Source organism: Megalobrama amblycephala, linkage group LG18 (genome assembly GCF_018812025.1).
Source record: "Megalobrama amblycephala isolate DHTTF-2021 linkage group LG18, ASM1881202v1, whole genome shotgun sequence".
In the NCBI taxonomy this organism is placed as follows: domain Eukaryota; kingdom Metazoa; phylum Chordata; class Actinopteri; order Cypriniformes; family Xenocyprididae; genus Megalobrama; species Megalobrama amblycephala.
The window spans coordinates 1,782,619-1,795,024 of record NC_063061.1 but is presented as its reverse complement, the minus strand read 5'-3'; the positions used below and the strand labels follow the sequence as shown (position 1 = coordinate 1,795,024).

The 12,406-nt window shown below is 37.3% G+C and overlaps 1 protein-coding gene across 14 annotated transcripts in view; it reads left to right on the top strand.

The window, feature by feature from the left end:
• Positions 1-11,825, top strand: part of rapgef6 (Rap guanine nucleotide exchange factor (GEF) 6) — a 119,031-nt gene extending 107,206 nt beyond the window's left edge. For 12 of the 14 annotated variants that reach the window (XM_048166831.1, XM_048166833.1, XM_048166834.1 and 9 more), the window contains 4 exons: positions 175-349; positions 3,238-3,692; positions 6,293-6,616; positions 10,715-11,825. In XM_048166831.1, coding sequence (XP_048022788.1) covers positions 175-349; positions 3,238-3,692; positions 6,293-6,616; positions 10,715-10,737 — 977 coding nt within the window. In that variant the 3' untranslated portion in view covers positions 10,738-11,825. The remainder of the gene's footprint in view (positions 1-174; positions 350-3,237; positions 3,693-6,292; positions 6,617-10,714) is intronic. The other 2 variants (XM_048166837.1, XM_048166839.1) reach the window with 2 other exon arrangements.
• The last annotated feature ends 581 nt before the right edge of the window (positions 11,826-12,406 follow it).

The following is a 12,406-nucleotide window of genomic DNA, read 5'->3' as shown; positions in this document are numbered from 1 at the left end:
ATATGGTTCTTCTCTTTATGATAATGATAATGATGTGACTGTGAGTCTTTCATCAGTTGTGTAATAAAGGCAGATGTTTTTGCATTGCGCTCTTGTTGGGTCTGAGTCGTGCTCAGCGATGTCCTGTGAGTGTGACGGCAGACGCACTGATCTTCTGTCTGCTCTCTCCGATAGGTTACGCCCTCATGCCCGCCGGCAGGTCCGACCTGTCCGACTCCAGCGAGATCTCTTCCCGCTCCAGCATCGTCAGTAACTGCTCTGTGGACTCCATGCCCACCGCGCCCACCATCAGCTGCCCATCAGAGACGGCCGGAAACACTCCAGCGGACTGCAGTCAGCCCTGCACGAGGTAGCGTATCCCACAACACCTCAGCGAGCATGATCAGAATCATTAAGAAAGAAAGTCTGACATTCACTTTTAGGCCATAAACATCTGAAATATCTTAAAGGGTTAGTTCACCCAAAAATGAAAATTCTGTCATTTATTACTCACCCTCATGTCGTTCCACACCCGTAAGACCTTCGTTCATCTTCAGAACACAAATTAAGATATTTTTGATGAAATCCGATGGCTCAGTGAGGCCTGAGTAATGACATTTCCTCTCTCAAGATCCATTAATGCACTAAAAACATATTTAAATCAGTGGTTCAATATTAATATTATAAAGCCATGAGAATATTTTTGGTGCGCCAAAAAAACAAAATAACAACATATATATAGTGATGGCCGATTTCAAAACACTGCTTCATGATGCTTCGGAGCGTTATGAATCAGCGTGTTGAATCAGCAGTTCGGAGAGCGCCAGAGTCACATGATTTCAGCAGTTTGGCGGTTTGACACGCGATCCGAATCATGATTCGACACACTGATTCATTTGTGCTCCGATGCTTCCTGAAGCAGTGTTTTGAAATTGGCCATCACTAAATAAGTCGTTTTTTTTGGCGCACCAAAAATATTCTCGTCGCTTTATAATATTAATATTGAACCACTGTGCTCACATGAACTGATTTAAATATGTTTTTAGTACATTTATGGATCTTGAGAGAGGAAATGTCATTGCTCAGGCCTCACTGAGCCATCGGATTTCATCAAAAATATCTTAATTTGTGTTCTGAAGATGAACGAAGGTCTTACGGGTGTGGAACGACATGAGGGTGAGTAATTAATGACATTATTTTCATTTTTGGGTGAACTAACCCTTTAAACAGTGCAACAGAAGTGTTAGAAGCTGGAAGCGTAGACATTTCAAAATAGGAGTCCCAGTGTATTTCGGGTTTGTTTATAATTAAAAGTTCTGCATTATGCAAAAAATCTCTTTATTCTTGATATTTTGGTGCACAATAAACTGTATCTGGCATTTAATTCAACGCCCCGTCACACGAAGGAAAGACTAACAACACGATTTTAAAAATCAATATATAGATTTTACTAGTATTGGCACAATAAGCTTTTTAATTTCTCATTCTATCTAATCTATCTAATAGGTATCTAGAGTGTTATATATAATCATATTTTTAATGAATATATATAATCATGTATGATTTTGACTCATCTTTTTTCTAAAAAAAAAAAAAAAAAAAAGGTTTAAAGGCTGAAATGTGAGTGTTTTTCATTTAAAATAATGATAAAAATAATAATTATATATATATATATATATATATATATATATATATATATATATATATATATATATATATATATAATATTATATACATATTTTTATTATTATTATTTGAACTATAAAGTAGTTTAAATAGTCATTTTTACAGTCATTTTATGATTTTAGGATGTTACCATAGACATTGTTCTACACATTGACACTACGGTCTTAATTTTTATTTGTACAGGCTTTAAAAGGGTCTTAAAAAGCCTTAAATCATCAGCGAAATCCAGTATGGGTTGACCTCTAGGGTTAGGGTTCATATGTACTGATGTATTAGTACATAAACCAATTTCAGTACAGATTTATATATTAAATAAATGCGTTTTAAATTTGCAGTTACCCTGAATGTGCTGCAGCCTGTTTAATTAATAAAAGAACCTGAGATACATGATTTATTTTCAGATTGTATGGATTTGTACCATATGGACATACAGTGTTCATTTTATGTGTTCAGGTCGTAAATTTGATTTTAAAACCTGCAGAAACCCAACAGTTTTCAAAACATTTGGTATCTCAGACTAACCTTTAGCTGGATTTATGAAATGATGTTCATTTGTCCTGTAGTAAAAGAGGTTCAGCGTTTACAGTCTTGAACTTTATGATGTGGCTTATTGGTTATAATTCATCTCAGCTCACTGCCTCTCTGTCACCGTTTACAGCAGTTGTGCAGAATATATTCCTCTGAATATTCCTCACAAGGTGACATTAGGGTGTGTTCACACTTGGCAGGTTTGCTTTGGTTAAAATGAAGTCTGGTGCGATTGCTCTGCTAGTGTGGTTCATTTGAATAAGTGTGTCATCCTAACTCTGGTGTAATAAATGTAACACAGACCAAAGACATGTTAAGGAACCAAAAACAGGACATGATGTGACCCTAAACAGTTCTCAAACACACCTGATTCTTCTCGTCACAGTCGTGATGTTGCCCACAGTTCAGTACAGGTGTCAGATACGCATCTCCACATTTTATAAGCTCTTCACACATATGTACACATATACAACGAGCTTGTTTAACCCAGAACACAGCATTGTTTTGGTCATAAAAGCTGTCCAATCAGGTTGTGATCTCTAGGTTCGGTGTTAAAAAATAATAGTGTGAATGCTAACTGAACCAGGACTTTCACAAGATGTAATATCAGTCTCTGGTGTCTCCAGAATATGTATTTGTGGTATGATGTTAATTATCATCACAGAAAATAATTTTAACCTGTCCCTCAGTTTAAATGCACAAAAGAAAAGTTAATAAATGTTAAAATACACAGCCTCTAAAGAACCATCATACGCAATGCAATTGTTTACGAGAACACAAAACAAAAATGAATGTGCACGGCTTCTCTGTGAAGATGTGTGTGAATGAATGAAAGCATTCAACGCAGGACAAAATCACGCAATCTCAAAGCCGTTGTCTAGACATTTCCATGAATCTCAAATAAGTCACTGAAACATGATCAGTTACTCAGTTTAGAGTCATCAGACACAAGTGCTAAAGAGAGCTGTGACGTGTGGTTCTTTAAGTCTCCGGTTAATGACATTATTTTTTATAATGAGTTTGTGCACTTTTCTTTCGTCCTAGTTCTTCTTCGTCTCGACAGTCCACGGTGAGGGAGTCCAGCTTCCCGTTGTCCACCAGCGGCGAGGAGCTGACGGTGCCTGAGCACACCACTGAGATGGCCGACAGCGGCCGCGGGAGCTGGACCTCCTGCTCTAGTAACTCCCACGACAACCTCCAGACTCTTCCGGGCCAGCGAGCGCCGGACCTGCTCAACCATCGCCACACGCCCATGGGCGGCCCGATCGCCGAGGTGGAGATTGGCCCGGGTTTGCCGGAGGACAGCTGCTCCAGAGACGACCCTGAGCTCAGTCAGTCCAGACAGAGCTGGACGTCCTCCAGCTCGCTGTCAGACACCTACGAGGGAAGCTGCGGCACCATCAAACGCAAGACCGCAGATCACGCCGCCTCCGACGGGCAGCACAGCACAGATCCTGCGTACAAGATGATCACGTCCAGCACGGAGAAGGGACTCATAGGTGAGCTTCGGTTTCGGCTTCGACATGTGACACCGGCAGATTTCATCATCCTCTCATTGGATGATCAGTGTGCAGCTCTTTGGCTTGTGCTGCTGAGTGCTTGTGTCTTGATACCTCAAGGACACACACATATATATATATCAGTAGAGCGATTTAGCCTAGATGTCCTGCGCTTTCCACAAATATGGCACAAACTGGTGTCTCATTACACTTTTATAACAATAAAGACATTAGTTGTGTAGATTGAGTACTGTGTGATGCGTTTAATCAATGTCAAATGTATTTAGCTAGTTTATAGTAATAATGATAATAATAATATATAATAATATGTTTCATTTATATAGCGCCTTTCCCAAGCTCAAGGACGCTTTACAAAATCAGTAACATAATAGACAGTCAATTCACAAAATCCTAAACAGTCTGTAGATAAGATTATATATAATGATGATACGAGTGATCCTGCGGATATACATCTAGATGCACTGTATTTAGTGTTGTCTTGTACATACAGTATATCAGTGTTGCAGTGACTCTGTCACATGACTGAGTGATCAAGACAATTAAGAGATTTAAATATCGTCCAGTTTTTTCCATAAAGAGGTTTAAATATCGGCCATTTTTTTCCATGAAGAGATTTAAATATCGGCCAGTTTTTTCCATAAAGAGATTTAAATATCGGCCAGTTTTTTCCATAAAGAGATTTAAATATCGGTCGGTTTTGTTTCGTAAAGAGATTTAAATATCGGTCGGTTTTGTTTCGTAAAGAGATTTAAATATCGGTCATTTTTTTCTATAAAAAGATTTAAATATCGGCCAGTTTTTCCATAAACAGATTTAAATATCGGTCGGTTTTGTTTCGTAAAGAGATTTAAATATTGGTCGGTTTTGTTTCGTAAAGAGATTTAAATATCGGTCATTTTTTTCCATAAAAAGATTTAAATATTGGTCGGTTTTGTTTCGTAAAGAGATTTAAATATCAGTCAGTTTTGTTTCGTAAAGAGATTTAAATATTGGTCATTTTTTTCCATAAAAAGATTTCAATATCGGTCGGTTTTGTTTCGTAAAGAGATTTAAATATCAGTCAGTTTTTTCCATAAAGAGATTTAAATATCAGTCGGTTTTGTTTCGTAAAGAGATTTAAATATCGGTCATTTTTTTCCATAAAAAGATTTAAATATCGGTCATTTTTTTCCATAAAAAGATTTAAATATTGGTCGGTTTTGTTTCGTAAAGAGATTTAAATATCAGTCAGTTTTGTTTCGTAAAGAGATTTAAATATCAGTCAGTTTTGTTTCGTAAAGAGATTTAAATATTGGTCATTTTTTTCCATAAAAAGATTTCAATATCGGTCGGTTTTGTTTCGTAAAGAGATTTAAATATCAGTCAGTTTTTTCCATAAAAAGATTTCAATATCGGTCGGTTTTGTTTCGTAAAGAGATTTAAATATCAGTCAGTTTTTTCCATAAAGAGATTTAAATATCAGTCGGTTTTGTTTCGTAAAGAGATTTAAATATCGGTCATTTTTTTCCATAAAAAGATTTAAATATCGGCCAGTTTTTCCATAAACAGATTTAAATATCAGTCGGTTTTGTTTCGTAAAGAGATTTAAATATCGGTCATTTTTTTCCATAAAGAGATTTAAATATCGGTCATTTTTTCCATGAAGAGATTTAAATATCGGCCAGTTTTTTCCATAAAGAGATTTAAATATCGGTCGGTTTTGTTTCGTAAAGAGATTTAAATATCGTTCATTTTTTTCCATAAAGAGATTTAAATATCGGTCGGTTTTGTTTCGTAAAGAGATTTAAATATCGGTCATTTTTTTCCATAAAGAGATTTAAATATCGGTCATTTTTTCCATGAAGAGATTTAAATATCGGTCATTTTTTCCATGAAGAGATTTAAATATCGGCCAGTTTTTTCCATAAAGAGATTTAAATATCGGTTGGTTTTGTTTCGTAAAGAGATTTAAATTTCGGCCAGTTTTTTCCATAAAGAGATTTAAATATCGGTCGGTTTTGTTCTGTTCTGTTAAGAGATTTAAATAGATGTTCCATTGAGCTTTAGTTCATAGTAGAAGAACACAGTTAATTAATTACTACAAACATAACATTCAGTCTCTTTTAAAAACAATGGAGCATTCAGAAAATTTGTGTCACCCAGGAAGTGACATCATTTGGGTCCTTTAACATCCTGGAAGAGTGAACGCATTGAGCCCTGCTAGCAATAAGACACATGAGCATCATTATCAGTAACTATAAACTAGTTTGAGAATCAACTCTGTGACACATTCTGTCATTTATACATTCTATTTATTTAATTTTCTTCTATCAGAGATAAATAAAAAGTATTTTGCTGCAGAAGGCCGTTTTTTGTGCCCTGTTTGTGTGAAGCGGCCGAGGGCTGATGGCGTTCAATGTGCAAATCTGCTTGTGTCGTGATCTGTGCATGCTGTGTCAGTTTCTTTGATTTACGTACCCCATTTCTTTAATTGATGTTTGCTTTGTGTCTGTGTGTGTTTGTGTGTGTTTTGTTTCTTTCTGTGCTCCTTCCCCTTTCATCACGTCACTTCCTGCACCTCTCCACCTGCTTCCTGCCAGTGTACTGTGTAACGTCACCCTGCAAAGACGATAGGTTCAAAGCGCCGCCCCCGACTCCGCCGGGGTACCAGGGCCTGAGTCTGGGCGACGCGCACGTGCAGGACGGAGGAGCCTTGCGGCCGGCCCACGTAAAGCCGCCCGAGTATAGCGTGGCCTTGCAGAGGTGCAAGCTGCGACACAGCCTGGCCGAGCCCAACCTGTCCCGACCGCCCAGTGTTACTCTCCATTCTCAGGCCGATAGTGAGGAGGGTATGTGGCCGATCCCTGCGGAGCTGAGAAACACATCCGGCTCGCATTTCACCCCCATATCTAAAGAAGCAAATGGTATTTTACACAAAGAAAATGACATTTCAAAGACTACTTCTGTATTACGGTAGTATTTGTTGTGCCGAATTTAATCAAAGCTGATATTAAGGCAAGACACTACAGGAAGAAACATGCACTGGTCAATTTTGAGATTATGGGTTGTTTGGCTTTTTATAAAGTTAAGTTTTCATAAAATTATATATTTGCATTCATAGATTTCAATCATAATACATATCTTTAAAGATTGTGGTTTTCTCCACTTCAGCAGCTTTACATACATCAAACTTTACAGTGTTATTCCTATCTACATTCTGAAGGTTTGTTGTTATCATTTGCCTGATTTACAACATTTAATTCCTAAAAAACATGGTGAAAATGTTTTGTTTTTTTCTCACTCTATGCTAATTGGAAAATTATTATTATTAAGTTCTTACAGTGCCCCACACATGACATGCAGGGTACAAAAATAAATTGTGCGTATGATTTACTATTTCGTTCCCTTGATTCGTTAAATCTTGCACGTGATTTACTATTTCGTTCCCTCGATTTGCTAAATCTTGAGCGCGATTTACTATTTCGTTCCTTCGATTCGCTAAATCTTACGCGCAATTTACTATTTCGTTCCCTCGATTCGCTAAATCTTGCAGACGATTTACTATTTCGTTCCCTCGATTCGCTAAATCTTGCACGTGATTTACTATTACATTTCCTTGATGTGCTAAATCATTTCGTCTGGATGATTTACTATTTTATTCCCTCGATTCGTTAAATCTTGCGCGCAATTTACTATTTCGTTCCCTCAATTCACTAAATTGTGTGGACGATTTACTATTTCGTTCCCTAGATTTGCTAAATCTTGCGCATGATTTACTATTTTGTTCCCTCAATTTGCTAAATCTTGCGTGTGATTTACTATTTAATTCCCTCAATTTGCTAAATCGTGTGCACGTTTTACTATTTCGGTCCCTTGATTCGCTAAATCTTGCACACGATTTACTATTTCGTTCCCTCAATTTGCTAAATCTTGCGCGCGATTTACTATTTCGTTCCCTCGATTCACTAAATTGTGTGGACGATTTACTGTTTCGTTCCCTTGATTCGCTAAATCTTGCGCGTGATTTACTATTTTGTTCCCTCAATTTGCTAAATCTTGCGCGCGATTTACTATTTCGTTCCCTCGATTCACTAAATTGTGTGGACGATTTACTGTTTTGTTCCCTTGATTTGCTAAATCATGCACACGATTTACTATTTTGTTCCCTCAATTTGCTAAACCTTGCGCGCGATTTACTGTGTCGTTTCCTCGATGTGCTAAATCATTTTGTGTGGACAATTTACTATTTTGTTCCCTCGATTCGCTAAATCTTGCACATGATTTACTATTTCGTTCCCTCAATTTGCTAAATATTGCGCATGATTTACTATTTTGTTCCCTCGATTCGCTAAATCTTGCGCATGATTTACTATTTTGTTCCCTCGATTCGCTAAATTGTGTGGATGAGTTACTATTTTGTTCCCTCGATTCGCTAAATTGTGTGGACGATTTACTATTTTGTTCCCTCAATTCGTTAAATCTTGCGTGTGATTTACTATTTCGTTCCCTCGATTTGCTAAATTGTGTGGATGAGTTACTATTTTGTTCCCTCGATTCGCTAAATCTTGCGCATGATTTACTATTTTGTTCCCTCGATTCGCTAAATTGTGTGGACGATTTACTATTTCGTTCCCTCGATTCGTTAAATCTTGCGTGTGATTTACTATTTCGTTCCCTCGATTTGCTAAATTGTGTGGATGAGTTACTATTTTGTTCCCTCGATTCGCTAAATCTTGTGCATGATTTACTATTTTGTTCCCTCGATTCGCTAAATTGTGTGGACGATTTACTATTTCGTTCCCTCGATTCGTTAAATCTTGCGTGTGATTTACTATTTTGTTCCCTCGATTCGCTAAATCTTGCACATGATTTAGTATTTCGTTCCGTCAATTTGCTAAATATTGCGCATGATTTACTATTTTGTTCCCTCGAGTCGCTAAATTGTGTGGACGATTTACTATTTCGTTCCCTCGATTCGCTAAATCTTGCACATGATTTAGTATTTCGTTCCCTCAATTTGCTAAATATTGCGCATGATTTACTATTTTGTTCCCTCGATTCGCTAAATTGTGTGGACGATTTACTATTTCGTTCCCTCAATTTGCAAAATATTGCGCATGATTTACTATTTTGTTCCCTCGGTTCGCTAAATTGTGTGGACGATTTACTATTTCGTTCCCTCGATTCGTTAAATCTTGCGTGTGATTTACTATTTCGTTCCCTCGATTCGTTAAATCTTGCGTGTGATTTACTATTTTGTTCCCTCGATTCGCTAAATCTTGCACATGATTTACTATTTTGTTCCCTCGATTCGCTAAATATTGCGCATGATTTACTATTTTGTTCCCTCAATTTGCTAAATATTGCGCATGATTTACTATTTTGTTCCCTCGATTCGCTAAATCTTGCGCATGATTTACTATTTTGTTCCCTCGATTCGCTAAATTGTGTGGATGAGTTACTATTTTGTTCCCTCGATTCGCTAAATTGTGTGGACGATTTACTATTTTGTTCCCTCAATTCGTTAAATCTTGCGTGTGATTTACTATTTCGTTCCCTCGATTTGCTAAATTGTGTGGATGAGTTACTATTTTGTTCCCTCGATTCGCTAAATCTTGCGCATGATTTACTATTTTGTTCCCTCGATTCGCTAAATTGTGTGGACGATTTACTATTTCGTTCCCTCGATTCGTTAAATCTTGCGTGTGATTTACTATTTCGTTCCCTCGATTTGCTAAATTGTGTGGATGAGTTACTATTTTGTTCCCTCGATTCGCTAAATCTTGCGCATGATTTACTATTTTGTTCCCTCGATTCGCTAAATTGTGTGGACGATTTACTATTTCGTTCCCTCGATTCGTTAAATCTTGCGTGTGATTTACTATTTTGTTCCCTCGATTCGCTAAATCTTGCACATGATTTAGTATTTCGTTCCGTCAATTTGCTAAATATTGCGCATGATTTACTATTTTGTTCCCTCGAGTCGCTAAATTGTGTGGACGATTTACTATTTCGTTCCCTCGATTCGCTAAATCTTGCACATGATTTAGTATTTCGTTCCCTCAATTTGCTAAATATTGCGCATGATTTACTATTTTGTTCCCTCGATTCGCTAAATTGTGTGGACGATTTACTATTTCGTTCCCTCAATTTGCAAAATATTGCGCATGATTTACTATTTTGTTCCCTCGGTTCGCTAAATTGTGTGGACGATTTACTATTTCGTTCCCTCGATTCGTTAAATCTTGCGTGTGATTTACTATTTCGTTCCCTCGATTCGTTAAATCTTGCGTGTGATTTACTATTTTGTTCCCTCGATTCGTTAAATCTTGCGTGTGATTTACTATTTTGTTCCCTCGATTCGCTAAATCTTGCACATGATTTACTATTTTGTTCCCTCAATTTGCTAAATCTTGCACATGATTTACTATTTTGTTCCCTCAATTTGCTAAATCTTGCGTGTGATTTACTATTTCGTTCCCTCGATTCGTTAAATCTTGCGTGTGATTTACTATTTTGTTCCCTCGATTCGCTAAATCTTGCACATGATTTACTATTTTGTTCCCTCAATTTGCTAAATCTTGCGCATGATTTACTATTTTGTTCCCTCGATTCGCTAAATATTGCGCATGATTTACTATTTTGTTCCCTCAATTTGCTAAATATTGTGCATGATTTACTATTTCGTTCCCTCGATTCTCTAAATTGTGTGGACGATTTACTATTTCGTTCCCTCGATTCACTAAATCTTGCGCATGATTTACTATTTTCGTTCCCTCGATTTGCTAAATCTTGTGCACAATTTTTTCGTTCAAACCAAATAGGCTTTATTTTATGCAAAATATAATTTCCGTTGGGGTGAAATGTGACCTGGTCATGTTTTAGTGACATTGGGTGAAACAAGCGTTTGAGGTTTGGGATGTAACGTTGCTGTCAGTGTGTGTTGATGCTTTGCTGTGTGCTCAGCGCAGACCAGCAGTGATGCTTTGAACTCACTGACCGTCTTCATGTGTGTTTTTCAGATGAGCAGGTTTCAGCCGTGTGACTCGACGTCAACCGACACTCCTGGTTAATGCCAGAGATGGTACAGGTTTGCACCAGTTAAACACATCTTTGAGGTAATTTAGCAACAAAACCCATCCATCCTTGATCATCGGCCACCCCGCTGAAGAAAGATTGTCCACCAAACGCTGCCCCCGTCTCTCCAATGCCTCTTTCAGTTGACGTCTCATGTTTCACCCACCTGCCATGCAGAGACACACTGTTCACCATCCAGTCGGTTCCTCTTGGAGAAAACAGACTTTTGTCTCATAGTGCTTGAGCATCACACCATGTGCATGCAGCACCTTCTTGCATCCAACATGGTTCAGAGACACGTTTATGGTACTTTAATGGTGCACACCTTCCTCGATGTTTGAACAAGCTCTGTCCACCGTGAGATCAGGACGGTTCTCACCCTTACGCATGACTTCAGCATCTGACGCGTTTACACACGTTCTCGGTTTACAGTGTTTCTTCTCGCTGAAATGCGCATCGTGCTGCCTAGTTTTTACGCAATAATAATGGTGGATGCCGCACTGACGACGTCGTCCGATTTGTACAGTCTAAGCTATTGGATTTGCTACTCCTGTCGTTGTACATAGTGAGCGAGATCAATAATGCTTGTCAAGGGAAAATATATTTATATGCTAGATGTGCATTTTCATTCCTTATTAGTTCATGCTCTTTGGACAGAACATTTTGTATAGAATGCAAATGTTTTCATAGTCGTTGTTCTCTATAAGCAAATGAATACATTTGTATATGAACTAAACCTTAGATGTATAGGGTTGAAATGAAACAAAATAATGTATTATATTAAGGGATAATAACTGGAGTATTACATTTTTATCATTTACATTAACTGTCTGGACCCAGATGCTTTTCTTCTTCTTATTATTTTATTTTTCGTATGTTGTTTTGCTATGAACAGCATTGATTGTATTAATGATATAAGCATAAAGGGTTTTTTAATGTATGTTTTGTTGTAAATGAATGTTACTGATCATGTACAGCTGAGAAGAGAGTGCGCTATATAAACTGTATTTTCACTATTTTGTTGAAATAAATCTGGGGTTGTGACCGCTCCTGTTACTGGGCAGAAATTATTTGTTTCTTAAAACTCTATTAAGAACGTTACAGGTTCATTGTAAGATTTTTCTGTTTCTGTAAGGATCTTCCAGAGACTACTTTATGTAGGCCAAACAGGTAAATGCCTCATCTTTGTACTGTTCCCTATTTATAAATGCCCTGATCCATGAATATGAATTTCATATTTCATCAGTATTTGGTGTGTGTCTAGTATGGGGATTGATATTCAAATTTCTTTTGACTATAAATCCGCAGTGCACGGTCATAGACATGCAAATAATATTGCATATCATTCATGATTTGTGAATTCAGGTGACACTATCCTCCAGTCCAAAATCTTTTTTTTTCATAGTGACTCTTAATTTTATAATACCTATAACTCCAAAAATTAGACACTTAGAAGCCTGAAACCAGTGTCACCTTGATTTGCCTGCTTGATTTGTGATTTTTTGTTTTTCTTTTTCACAAAAAGCTCTTGTCCGTAAACCCCTTGGTAAGTTTGCTAATCAGGAATGTGAAAAATAGCACATCTTTGATGACCTTCACATCCTAAATCAGCTTGTAAGTTTTGTCTAGTCGGGTCA